Source organism: Schistocerca americana, chromosome X (genome assembly GCF_021461395.2).
Source record: "Schistocerca americana isolate TAMUIC-IGC-003095 chromosome X, iqSchAmer2.1, whole genome shotgun sequence".
Classification (NCBI taxonomy): Eukaryota; Metazoa; Arthropoda; class Insecta; order Orthoptera; family Acrididae; genus Schistocerca; species Schistocerca americana.
In genome coordinates, this window is record NC_060130.1 from 202,490,565 (window position 1) to 202,505,183 (window position 14,619).

Below are 14,619 nucleotides of genomic sequence, written 5' to 3' on the forward strand. Positions count from 1 at the left end.
CAATGCCATGAGACATAAGGAAAGTTAGAGTAGGCCTCAACAACTGGCAACCATATTGCTCCCCGGAAGGGATTGGTGAAATTAACATGCACTCTTGCCAGTGGTGGTCAGGATATAGCCAAGGGTTGAAATGCTGTGCTATGGCCAACTAGTTGTCGGTGCGGGCATGGCAGGTTCAATTGTGGTATCAACCTGAGGCCTATGCTCATGATGCCATTCTGTTGCCTACGTTCTGCACATTCCCCATTGTGCAGTGTGGAGCAGCTTCATTACATGGGGGCAGAGCATGGAAGGTACTACCACTTGGCATTCAGCATAGTCCCTAGCCAACAAACTGGCCCCCTCAGTGCTGTTAAGCCTTTACTGTAAGGAAAGATGGGTGTGCCATTCCAGGCTGGTGTTCTTAGGCAAGTGCTTCAGCCAACCCCACCACACAGCACACAAAATCTTGCAGAGGAGCAGATCACAGGCTGTTTCTGTTGCTACTTCATACACTGTAATTAGAAATTCATTAAGAGTGTATTGCCGATTTGCATCTAATGCAGAAAACAGTAGCTTGTGCCTACCAAACTCGGCATCTTGGCTGCACAGCAATTGGGAAAGTGCATCAGTATGGAGTGCTGCATGGTGGGCCAATAATTGATCTCATAGTTACTTATGACCAGTGATCACACTTGCAACCACTGTACTGTTTTATAGGGAAGTTTTGAATGGGAGCTGAACTGATTCGTTTTGGCCTTCCACCTGAGGTTGGCATCCTATCTCATGGAGGCATCATGCTGCTTAGGCGGGATGACCTTCATAGTCAACCCATCTCCCTGACTACCCGTCTTCAAGCTGTTGCTGTTTGCCTCTTTCTTCCCCACCTGACTTTTTCCCTTTGTGCCACTTATCTTCCTTCAGCTTATTGGGCAGCTACCTCCACCGTTTTTGCTACTCGGTGACTTTAATGTGCATCATCCCCTTTGGGGTTCTCCCAGGACCTGCCAGAGAGGTGCCCTCTTGGCTGACATTCTTAACCAACTCAACCTCTTCTGCCTCAACACTGGTGCACCCACTTTCCTTTCTGACTCCTCGCACACTTATTCCCATTTGGACCTATCCTTTTGCACTGCCCAGCTTGCCCATCATCTTGAGTGGTCCGTTCTTTCTGATGCCTACTAGAGCGACCATTTCCCGTGTGCTCTCCATCTGCTGACTCCTACCCCATCCACATGTATGCCCAAACGGCAGCTTACTAAGGCTGATACACCTCCCTGGTGACCTTCGCAGAACAAGATTTACTCAGTTGTGATGACCAGGTAGACTATCTCACAAACGTTATCCTTACTGCTGCAGAACATTCCATTCCTTGCACTTCATCTTTACCACATCATGTCCCAGTCCCTTGGTAGACTGAGGTGTGCTGCAATGCAATTTGTGCACGGAGACATGCTCTCCGCATTTTTAACCACCACCCTACACTGGAAAACAGCATTCATTATAAGCAGATGCGTGCAAAGTGTCCTCGAGTTCTTTGGGATAGCAAAAGAGCTAGTTGGATATCGTTCACTAGTTCTTTTAACAGTTCCACTCCTTCGTCTGTTGTGTGGGCCAACCTCCGACGGCTCTCTGGAACCAATATCCATTTCTGGCCTGACAGTAGGTGCTGCTGTCATCGTGGATCCTGTTGCTACCTCCAACACCTTGGGCCGCCATTTTGTGGAAGTTTTGAGCTCTTCCCACTATCACCCTGCCTTTATCAATGGGAAACGAGTGGAGGAGGCTCACGTGATACACTTCTCTTCTCCAAATCATGAGTGCTACAATGCCATCTTCACTATGAGGGAGCTAGATCATGCTCTCAGTTCATCCCAGTCCTCCACCCCAGGGCCAGATGCTATCCACATTCAGATGTTGCAGCACCTCTCTCTTGCAGGAAAGCACTTTCTGCTTAACACATACAACTGCATCTGGGCTGAGGGCACATTTCCTGGACACTGGTGTGAAGCCATAGTCATACCCATGCCTAAGCACGGTAAGGACAAAAACCTTCCTTCTAACTGCTGCCCCATCTCTCTTACCACCTGTGTTTGCAAGGTGATGGAATGTATGATTAATGCCCGGCTGTGGTGGCTTGAATCTCGCCATTTACTCACGAATGCACAGTGTGGATTTCGAGAGCAGTGTTCTGCAGTTGACCATCTCGTTAGTTTGACCACCCATGTCATGAATGGTTTTCTGCGGAAATCCCAGACTGTGGCCATGTTTTTCAATTTGGAGAAGGCCTACGACACCTGCCGGAGAACTGGTATCCTCCGTACTCTTTACAGGTGGGGCTTCTGTGGGCGCCTGCCCTGTTTTCTTCGGGCATTTTTACAAGACCAAGTTTTCAAGGTGCGTGTGGGTTCTGCTTTGTCAGACACCTTTATTCAGGAAAATGGTGTCTCTTAGGGTTCCGTCCTGAGCATCATCCTCTTTGCTATTGCTATTAACCCTATCATGAGCTGTCTCCCGCCAGGCGTCTCCAGTTCCCTTTTTTTTTTTTTTTAATGATTTTGACATCTATTGCAGTTCTCCATGGACCTGCCTCACTGAGCAGCGTCTTCAGTGCTGTCTTGATCATCCTCACTCCTGGAGCATCGCCAATGGCTTTCACTTTTCCTATGACAAAACCATCTGTATGAATTTCTGGCAGCACAAATGGTTTCTCACACCATCTCTACATCTTGGGCCTGTTGCCCTTCCATTCATTGACACTACAAAATTCCTGGGGCACAAGCTCGATTGGAAACTCTCTTGGTCCTCCCATGTCTCTTACCTGGCAGCTCACTGTACACAGTCCCTCAATGTCCTACATGTCCTCAATGGTACTTCTTGGGGTGCTGATCGAACCACCACCCTCCTCCATTTGTACCGGTCCCTTGTCCATTCGAAACTTGACTGTGGGCGCTTTGGTTATGCATCTGCATGCCTGTTCCTTTCGCTCCGTCTCAACACTATCCATAATCGTGGTATCTATTTGGTGACGGGTGACTTTTACACCAGCTCGGTTGAGAGTCTGTATGCTGAATCTGCTGAGCTACCACTGTCCTACCGCCATGACTTTCTCCTCAGCAGGTATGCATGCCATTTGTGGCCCCCTTTCCTATGCCTCCTTCTTTGATGATTCCTTCAATCATCAGTATGGGGCTTGTCCCTCTTCTCTGTTACCTCCTGGAGTCTGCTTTCGCCACTTGCTACAGTGGCTTAACTTCACACTGTCTGCAACTTTCCCCATGGGTGTGAACCCTTCACTACCTTGGCTTCGTGAGTGGCCGATGTTAACCTTGGCCTTCATTCACTTACTAAGGACACTACTCCAGCCTTTGGCACCCGTGTCTTTTGATATCAGCTTCCAGCGCACTCCTCAGTATTTACAACCGAGCTTTTCACCTTGTATCACGCTGCGGAGTACATCCGATGACACAGACTTTCCAATTGTGTTATCTGCTCAGACTCACTCAGCACCCTCCAAAGTCTCTGTGCGCTGTACTCTGCTCATCACTTAGTGCAGCGGGTACAGGAAAACTGTCACTTGCTCACTCTTGGTGGAGCCAATGTCATGTTTCTGTGAGTCCCTGGTCACGTCGGTCTGCCAGGAAACGAGGCTGCTGCCAAGGCTGCAGTCTCTTACCTCAGTCTGCGAGTACCTCTATTCCCTCCGATGATCTTTGCATTGCATTCTGTCAGGAGGTGGTGTCCCTTTGGCATCGCCAATGGTCATCCCTTCACGGGAATAAGCTCCAGCATATTATGCCTCTTCCACTGCCTTGGATGACCTCCTCTCAGCCCTCCCACCAAGAGGAGATTATTTTAACTTGGCTGCATATTGAGCACTGCCTTTTTAGCTATTGTCATTTGCACAGTGGCACTGCCCCACCACTTTTTACGCATTGCGCCCAAATTTTAACTGTCCGCCACTACCTGCTGGAATGCCCTTTTTTTTTACTAATTTACATTCCATCTTGGGTTTGCCATCTGATTTATCAGCTGTTTTAGCAAACAATGCATGGGCTGTATACCGTGTTTTGCTTTTTATCTGCCGAAGCAATATGGCGAAGGCCATTTAATATTTAGTTTTGAATTTCCATTTTTGTATTGTGGTTTTTTTCTAGTCCTTTTTCCACATGCCTTGTTTACATGTCTCCTATTCTTTCCACTGGGACTGACATACGAGGTGTGGCTAGAAAAAAACCGGACTAGTACTGATGAAACAATAAAACGAATGCAATAAGGCTGAAAGTCGCGTGGCCTGTCACGTGACTCTCGCTCCGCCTACTGCTCGAGTTTCATCTGCCTCCTGCACTCAGTCTGCCCGTGGCGTCTGTTTTAAGTAGTTGACGTTTTGTCTGTGCGTCGGAAAATGTTGAGTGTACAGAAAGAACAGCGTGTTAACATCAAATTTTGTTTCAAACTAGGAAAATCTGCAAGTGAAACGTTTGTAATGTTACAACAAGTGTACGGCGATGATTGTTTATCACGAACACAAGTGTTTGAGTGGTTTAAATGATTTAAAGATGGCCGCGAAGACACCAGTGATGACACTCGCACTTGCAGACCATTGTCAGCAAAAACTGATGCAAACATTGAAAAAATCGGTAAACTTGTTCGACAAGACAACAAGTCAACTCCTGTTAACTCAGACACTGCTCTGATTGTTAAACGGCGATCTTGTCGAACAAGTTTACCGATTTTTTCAATGTTTGCATCAGTTTTTGCTGACAATGGTCTGCCAGTGCGAGTGTCATCACTGGTGTCTTCGCGGCCATCTTTAAATCATTTAAACCACTCAAACACTTGTGTTCACGATAAGCAATCATCGCCGTACACTTGTTGTAACATTACAAACATTTCACTTGCGGATTTTCCTAGTTTGAAACAAAATTTGATGTTAACACGCTGTTCTTTCTGTACACTCAACATTTTCCGACGCACAGACAAAACGTCAACTACTTAAAACAGACGCCACGGGCAGACTGAGTGCAGGAGGCAGATGAAACTCGAGCAGTAGGCGGAGCGAGAGTCACGTGACAGGCCACGCGACTTTCAGCCTTATTGCATTCGTTTTATTGTTTCACCAGTACTAGTCCGGTTTTTTTCTAGCCACACCTCGTATAGTCGTTTCCCTTGTCTATCTGTTTACATTCTATAGTCTTGACCTGGGCGCGTATGACCTCAGTTGTTTTTTGTGCCCTAAAACAAAACAAACTGATGGTGTAACTCCCACACTTTGCAACCTACCTGATACTACTTTAACTTGCTCATGCATGGCTAAAGGCAGTGAACAAGCTTTACAAAGCTTAGTTACTGCCAATTGCTTTAAGGATATGTGGGCCTGGAACTCTGTTGCACAACTTAATGGGTAGGTTCAAACAGCCACTAAAGTTGCGCACACAGTGTATCAAGTTCTGTGAATGGGATTGCTGATGAAACTAGATAAAACTGGTACTAAATTGGAAAAATAAAGTGTAAAAGCATCTAGAAATATTTTAGTTGTCATCCAAAACTTGACTATAAGAAAGGTTAATTACCAACCTACATTTTTATACTTAGCTTCGACAACAATCTGACCCCACACCAGGATCAACTGGCCATCGTGTGCCACTACTTTACAATGAGGGTACTACAACTTCAAGGAGCCAATGTGCTGATGTGTGTCCTCATTAATCAATGACACAGCCACACCTGTGTCCAACTGGAAATCTGCTGTCACTCCTTTAATTTCCAGTTGCAACATGAGATGCTGCACCCCATCTGCTACTGCCCTGGGCACCAGCAAGATAATGTATAGCATGCTGACTGCAATGTTGTTGATCCACACTGGTTGAGGCAGGTACTCACCAGATGCCCTGGTTTGTGGCATCCATATGACATCACGGAAAGGGTGCTGATGGTGTAGGCTGCTATCTGGACATGATTTGATGGCACTAACTTGGTTTGGTCTTTTGACTTGCATGAGCCTCCACTCACTTTGAGGTGCACTGATGGTGAACAAAGTGCTTCCATTTGTGTGTGTGTGTCTATCAATGATGAGGGCAGGGGATCACTAACGCTTACTACCGAATCCCATGTCATCTTACTACCAGACAAATAAGAGCTTGGTAAATCAGATGACGATAGTTGGAAATCATCAGCTGAGTGCAGTGCCGAGTAATGACTAACACTGCTTATGGTGTTGACACCAGAGGGATCACAAAACATAGCTTTCGCTGACACAGTTACTTTGTGAGCTTTGGCAGTTTTTAACACATCATTCAAATTGGGATCAGACACCTCTAAAGCCTACTCACTAATTTCTCAACCAGAAGCAAGATGGGTAATAACATCATGGATTAAGGAATCAACATATGATGTGTCAAATTGTTTACAGGAAAAATCACACTTGCATGTCAAGCCTTAGAAGTTAGCAGCTCATGCTGCACAGGATTGTTTATGTTGCTTAACACATTGATTAAATTTGAACCAGCTGCAATGACATGAGTTTGGTGACCGTAATAGTCACAAAGCTAAACACAAACATCAGAAAAAGTAAAAACTACTGGCATCAAAGAGAGGGCATAATTTTTGCACCACTGCATCAGTTTACTCCTAGAAGACAGTATCAGTGCACACTAATATTCAGGGTCAGTTATTTGACTTGCCTTGTAGTGGAGAACAAAACAACATAAATAGACCTTCCAACTCTCATCTGCCTCAATGAAACAAGTGAAAGATGGAGTGGAAGGCAAGCAAAATGCATCTGACGACTGTCGTTGGTGTTGCAGAAGCTGTAAAAGCTGTGTCTGCTGTTGCTGGTGGAATTCCCATTGTTTTCCTTGCTGTTGCTGCTGTTGGTGGTGGTGGTGGTGGTGGTGCAACTGCTGCTATCGCAGCTTCAGATACTTGGGGTCCATGCCACGCTGGAATAGCTGCTCAGCGAGAAAGTCCTTGTAGACATTCTTCTATCCTACTCTGTGTAGGTAAAGCACAGTTTAAGATAATCCACATTGGTGGTAACATAGAGACTGGCAGAATGTAACAGCTGGTTCCAGAGGTAAATGACAACAGACATCATGAAATGAACAGATAACCAAAACAAGCCAGTGCATAGCAAAGTCATCATAAGCATACACATCAATCCAGAGAGCAATCCAAATCATCAAATCACTAAAGTAAATCAGGCAAGGTCATGACTCTACTATCAAATGGCATATGACTAAAGGCTTCAGTGATTAGTGATAGACTGGGCAGCAAAGCTGGGATGCAGTATTTAGCAGTACTCATCAGAGGGTTGTGCCACCTCAAGTGCTCTCCAAGGTGGCTATGCCTCATGCGGGTGCAAGCCGTGGTCGTCACTGGAGCCTGAGTATCTCTGACATGTTCACCCTATGAATACCCAAGCTAGGCAGGTAATGTGAATCACTGTCAAACACTAAAATTCCTTCAGAAGGTCATGATCAGTTTTCTTCCTCATCCTTCCAAAATCTATGCTTGTGCCCTGTCTCTGATGACCTCACCACCAATGAGACAGTAAACAATAATCTTTCTTTCTTCAATTGGAGCTTCCAGTGCCACACATGAGATGTTCACTATTGCTAGTGCACCACAATAAAATTCATTTCATTTGCAGTTTTCAAGTAGGGAGGTATAATCCATAATTGAGTATTGCCAGCAGCATATTTAACTGTCACCACAAAAAGTGACACCACAAAAAGTGAAACTTCCTGGCGGATTAAAACTTTGTGCTGGACTTAGACTCAAATCTGGGGCCTTTGCATTACTGTCTGAGCTATTCAAGCACAATCATGACCCACATTCATAGCCCTACTTCCACCAGTAACTCATCTCCTACCTCCCTAACTTCAAAGAACTTCTCCTGCATACCTTGTGGAACTAACGCTCATTTCTTCCAGGAGAGCATGATATTTTCCAATTTTCCTCAAGATCATCTTTACATTCTTTAGAAAATACAGGGAAAGATAGTGAGAGAGAATTATGAAATTTCACATGCAACGAAATGCACCAAGCTCACTAAATTCATAAAATTTGTATCATATTGTGAATATCAAATACAAGAAATGAAAAATTTTAACAGGAAACAAGAAAGTTATCCACTACTTGAGAGAAAAGGAGTACTGAAATTAATGAAAAAGTTGATGGTTTCAGACATATATATTGTAACTGAGCAAGATGGCACAAAGATTAAGATATTGGCATTAAAGTGGGGTTCAAATCTCCACCCAGATTGAGGCTTATTGTTGCTTCCCTAACTCGCTTCACGTGAATGCTCAGATGGTTACTTTGAAAAGGTCATGAGCAATACTCTGTCCCATCCTTGTCCAATCAGAGTCTGTCAGCTATCTTGGATGATTTTATCATCACCAGGACATTAAATCCTCACTTTCCTTCCTTCTCTGTTTCATATTTCAAACAAAAAACTGATGAGGCATTGAGTTGCAGACAGAGACAAATGGAAAACACTAGTAAAATATTTGTCATTATTCCATCCTGGAGTTTTCCTTGTTTGAAAAAATGGTTCTCGATTTTTTTTTCAGAAATAATTTTATACATCAGAAAATCATTTTTTATGTGATATCAGTATAAGTTTTTCCAACAGTTTTAATTTAACCAATGAATTTTTATCAAGATATAAAAGTAATTACATACTGGTAAGACATTAAATTTTATTTCTTTGTACTAGTACTGGGAAATGAAAAGTAAGTCAACTTGCAAAGAGTAGAGTTATCATACCTGTACCTGCAAACTTGTTAGAAATTTGTAGTCTTCTCCAGTGCCTTTCATAAAAAGTGGAAAGTTTAAATTATTTTCTGTTCATTTGTGTCCCATCCACCAATATTTTAGAAAGGACAACAGTTTACTCCTGGACTGTCATTGAATGTGTTTATTCATGATTCTTGGCAGCTACTGAATAAGAAAAAAAATTTGATCAACCTCTATCACTGGACTTCTATTTATTCACTTCACAACCAGTTTCTGAAAACTAGCCTCCATCATCATCAGGTGCCTAGCAAACAGGAAGGAATTTTGTAACTATTTACATTATCATTAAATATGACTAATATAAAATACAATTATTATGTATTAATTTGATCTGATGTAACACCAAATATTTTCTATGTTTCTTCTTGTTGGGTAGACACCTGATCATGGAAGGTAGCCATCCAAAAATAGTTGTCAAGTAAATAAAACTACAGTGGCAGAAATTAATTTTTTTATTTCTATACAGTCAAATCAACATTAACACAACAGAAATTCCATACCTCCAAATATAGGAAGCAGCAGAATTTTAATTTAGATGAAGTACAGCCCAATTTTTCCTGCCAGTTTTTTATTGGATGCTATAGGTCCATCTAATCAGTAGAGACATGGTAAGCAGGTTACCTTCAGTGTTGATGTGGTGTACATGAGCTACACAATGTGCAGTCATTAATTCCAAAAGATTTCTCATGTGAAGCAGAAGTCCAGTTATTTTTCCCCACTCGAGAGATTTTAGTTTCTCAGTTGAAAATATGTTTCTCCATTTACGCACTGCATACGAGAGGAAATTATAATATTTACATGAAATTTGTGTTTCAGCAAGCATATCACGCAGCCACGGTGATCCGTCAAATGCAGCGGATGGCTCTGAGTGGAAGTAGCTCTGGACGCAGCCCTGTGCCAGCTCGAACCTGCCTCAGTGAAAGCCTTAATGGCTCTCCTCGAAATGACTAGCATGTCCTGTCTTTGTTGTACAACATTGGAATATCTGTTTCAAGGCCTTGAACTGTTCTAGATTACACTCCAAATGTATATTGGTGCTTTTCTTTCTGAATAGTCTCTTTAAGTGGGCAATTCAAATTTCTGAATGTGTGCGACAAAGATCTGAAATTCTGATCTGTGGCAATTACATTAACAAATCTCATAACAAATCAGTATGATATTAGTATTTACTTGATTTTAGTGCACATCTGAAAAAAATTAAAATTTCTGTCCTGTTTTTATTTTTATATATATATATATATTTTTTTCCCCTTATCATGTCACTCATGTGGCTGCTGGCTCATATACCATGAAAGAAAAAGCACAAAATAATGCTTTACTTAAAAGCAAATTGCTAGCTTGCTGTGATGGAACTCTTTATGAAAGAAGTGTAAAATTAAATTACTCAAAGTTTCTTTTCAGTCGCAATGTACTGATGAAATAAATGTGCTCCTATGTGGTATATTTCTTGACAGTGGCTGATATGTATCATAGTGATGTAGATGTGGTAAATTTGGGTCACAAGAAGAGTTTCTTTTCAAAATAGTGCATAAGTTTAACATCAATTCTTCTGATAAATTTGAACATAAACTGTCGTCCTATCTAAATATCAAAAATGCATGAACAGAACTTTCAGCTGATCATTTTTCCTCTAGAAACAATGAAATATTAAAGAAAATTGTGTATATTGGTATAAATTCTGAAAGAATTGGTCAAATATAAGGATGGAATGGTTTGTGCAACTGGGAAAGGCTGATAACATTGTGTTCTCCAAAATTTTTGCACTTCCAATCACAGTCATTATGGCTTTTTAAGGTTGGCATGCCACATATGTTAATCAGCAGCACTGTTTGCTCTCCCAGTCAGTCAGGCAACCTATTTGTGGCATATTGAAATGAAAAGGCAAACTTTGTGACATGTTGGTATTAGAACTTATGTAGATTCTTTCTGACTTTAGGGTTGACACAGACAATATTAACTTGTCTGAATGTTGTGTGTTGTCTACTGAATAGCTGTAAAAGGAGTGGAGATGGTGGGTATGGCTTGAATAGTCAGTTCCTCACTGAAAGTATGATAAAGTAACTGCTACTTTCTCATGAACACAAAATTTAAGTATGGTAAGCCTGTTTACATTTGAAACAATCAGATTCACCAAAAACTGAGTTAGTAGAAGATTACTTAACTGTTGTGTCATACTCTTAATTGTAATGTCAGTGCTGCATAATACTGCTGAAGACTACCTCAACTGAACAAAACTTGAATATCTTTTTCTCATTACTGGTATAAACAATCCTCATTTACTTCAATGACAATAGTGACAAATCATTAACAAGCTAGCAACTTATTTACTTCTTAAATACAATGTAAAATGATTGATATACAATAAAACTTCCATTTATGTACATTGTTATGTTACAAGCAATTGTAATGGCCTGGAGCCACCCACACCACCTTGCATGCCAGTTACAAAAATTAAAATATTTATATCTGTGCATAACATTTACAATGAATTTCGACATGTTCTACTTATTTTTGTGTATACATTAAACAGTGCCCTAACCTTCAAAGGACAGCCAACATTTCCAGCTGAACTCTCCAGCAGCTATTGGCATAGGTAGCAAAGAAGGGTATCGCTGCTTTCACTATTAAGAGAGAGGGAATGGATTATTCCAGGAACAAATGCTCCAGTGGATATACACAGTGTAAAGAAAACATTCTATACAGTACACTGCTGCAGGCATATTACAACTAACCAAAAATTATTTTTTACTTCATTTAGGGAACTAACTGTATTGTCATTGGCCTAGTAGTAGCAGTAGCTCTAGTGGTATAAGTAGTTATTAGTGGTAATTAAGGATTGTATAACAGTTTCTGAATTTACTTGTCTTTTAATATGAAACAGGTTAATGGAAATCTTGACCATGTGAGCTTGACAGGTGGTGGCAGCTCTTTCTTTTGAAAATGCATCATGTTATAATTTAGTTGGAGAATTATAGTAATTATAAAATAACATAAAAACAGTAACGTGCTGAGAATAGTAGGAACAAATGTTTGCTGTAACAAACTTCGTTATTTGTGAAATAGAGAAACTTTCAAAGGCAAGTTGTTCATAAAGTGAGAACATCTAGTATCATTATTAATTAAAATTTAAGGTGTTTGGTATAAGATATGTTTGCCTTGATTCACAGTCTGCTGTAAATTGCTCTCTCTCTCTCTCTCTCTCTCTCTCTCTCTCTCTCTCTCTCTCAACTATTAATCATTCTCATAGCATGTGAGCACGTGTGGGGGATTATCTATCATATTTTCTTCCACTTTACGTTGTTGGCTGCTTGAATTCATTTGAGTTCAGTAACATTTTATTAGTTGCACAATCAATCTGACTGTAAAATCACTTATATTGTCCACTCTGAATGTTTCACAGTTTTGCTTTCTTTATTCTGTATTTCCAGAGTTCATGTGCTCTAACATAAAATAAGTGGTTTGAGGTGAGCAAGTTTGCAATGAGGTTTTATCTGGCTGTGCTCTACCATTAATGATATCTGTGTTAGTAAACCAATACAGAGAAGAAGACATACACCTTTTACTACAAATTCACTGCTAATTGGGTGATGTTAGGAAGTCATCAGTTCAAGGCACACACATTTTCCATTTTTTTGGGTATCTTCATGTATGAAATAACATTTTTTTTAAACATTGCACAAACAATTGTGCTTCTAAGCACTGTATGTTCCACATTTACAAAAAAGTCATCTTGCTTCAAACTTCAGAACAAGAGCCAAAAGTGTGTGTTAGACAGGTAATTATCCTCTCTCTCTGACTGTCAAGAGTGTGGGAAACCTCATGGTCTAAAGCATTGTTTCAATCTCAAATGTAGTTCTATTCTTGCATATAATATGCAACTCCATTCAGAGGTGTGTCTGAGTAACTCAAATTAATAGTGTGCATCAGGTAATCTGTACCCGCATATAGGTAACTATTAGCTGAAGCTTCAGAATAAAGTCTAAACAGAGTAAAAGACTTTACCTATTTTTGAAATGTGTGTTCACACACTCATTTTTATTTCCATTGCAACTGAAAAGGTCGCAGTACAAGGATGTTGGTATTAGTAGAAGCAGATAAATCTAGAGCTGCTTCTTGAGAATTTCAAATTTGAAAAAATCTAACTCTTCATATCTCTAGACCATGTACTTGTCTTTAGTGGCATTACAACAAGGTTTAAGCATTTAAAAATGTAGTATATATCCATTTTATGATGTTATATTGTCTGCATATTTTATTACCCAATGTATATATTATTAATGGCCTTACCCTGTATGTAGAGGTTTTGATTATTACAGTTACAGAATAAGAGACAGAAAATGACTATGCAAAGCACTCAGACATTCGGTCCACTAATTCATTTACAAAGCTGCTGGCAGAGAAAGATATGTGCACTTTTAATGTTATCAGTCATATTTATCCTTACTTTTGTTTACTTTTAAGGGCATAAAGTTACAATTTTTTCTTGGTTAGGCTATGTAATACTTACCATAACCATACAACAACATAAAAATACATGTTATCCACCAAGATTATGAATATGTTCCATTTTTGTCTGTGTGTACCTTATAATAAGAATATATAACTGATGAAACAAACCACAGAGAAAATACTGTGGGCTTTATTTTGTATGCAGTTTGCAGCACTGAGTTTAGTTTGATCTGAAGATTTCTGTGACTCTACTGTGCAAATTGTAAATCGTGTCATGACACAAACTTAATCATACATCAGTGCTTTAGCATACTACAACATTCTTTTAGGTGGACTTGAATTGTACTGTTATCCTGATTTCAGTCAAAGAGGGAATAAACATATATTTTTATGCTAGTTAAAGAATGTGCTGAAGGCTATATCTTCAATCAAGATAATTTAACATAAAAGAATAAAGACAAAATGATGAAGGGTAAGAAAAAAGAAAGTAGGAGCATGGAAAATGACAATCTGCATCAAAAAAGTGAAATTTGTGAGGAACAAAATATGTTTACTGATACAATTTGAGATTTAAATAAATAAATTTAATCATCTCATCTGATTTCACTCTGTTTTTGATATCTTCAAATTCAGTATTAAAGTTCTCATTGTTTTAACTGAAACTAGTGTTAGACATTACTTCAATATGCCAGATTTATTAGAAATTAATTGTTATCCACATATCGAACATGATGCTTATGTCACAGGAATCTTGTATTGTAGCTACCCCCAACAATAATAAACTTTAAAAAAGGAAACAAAAAAATATCAAACTGATTCTTTAAATCAAAGCATGGAATTCCAAGGGGGCTGTGCTATTCCTCTAGTTCATTACTGACTTGAGATGTATGTATATATTTAAAACAATAATGATCAGGACTAATGAGTATGTTTCATGTATTTTAACTGAAGTTGATGTACTACTACATTGTATGTAAACTACCCATGTGATAATTTGTGTGTATTAAATTGCTTATAAAGTTTCCATAAAACCAGCATTATCTTTATCTATTTTGATACCTAATCAAATACAGTTTTACACACCTCAAGGAAGAATCACATAATAACTCAGAGATATTTCATTAATGTATGTATTTTGGATGCACAAAACATGGTGCAGTCATGTCAGAGGTGATATCCACATCCTTTTCTTTGACCAGACAACTGGCTCTTCCACCCACTAACATGAAAGTCTTCTGCTTAATTTAGATTCTAAATCACAATGCAAACTGACATTTTTCACACATACAGATATGAAAAGATGGATGAGAATTCCTCTTGGATGCTTCTAAAGAAACATTGCAAAATGTTAATGAAGCCCTTAAAGCATCTCAAGGAAAAAGTAATGCT

The 14,619-nt window shown here is 39.9% G+C and overlaps 1 protein-coding gene across 1 annotated transcript in view; it reads left to right on the top strand.

Moving 5' to 3' along the window:
• LOC124555919 (cell surface glycoprotein 1-like) overlaps positions 1-14,276 on the top strand; it is a 546,947-nt gene extending 532,671 nt beyond the window's left edge. Inside the window, exon 10 of the mRNA XM_047129974.1 lies at positions 9,598-14,276. Within this exon, the coding sequence (XP_046985930.1) occupies positions 9,598-9,732 (135 nt within the window). The 3' untranslated portion in view covers positions 9,733-14,276. The remainder of the gene's footprint in view (positions 1-9,597) is intronic.
• Positions 14,277-14,619: the final 343 nt, after the last annotated feature.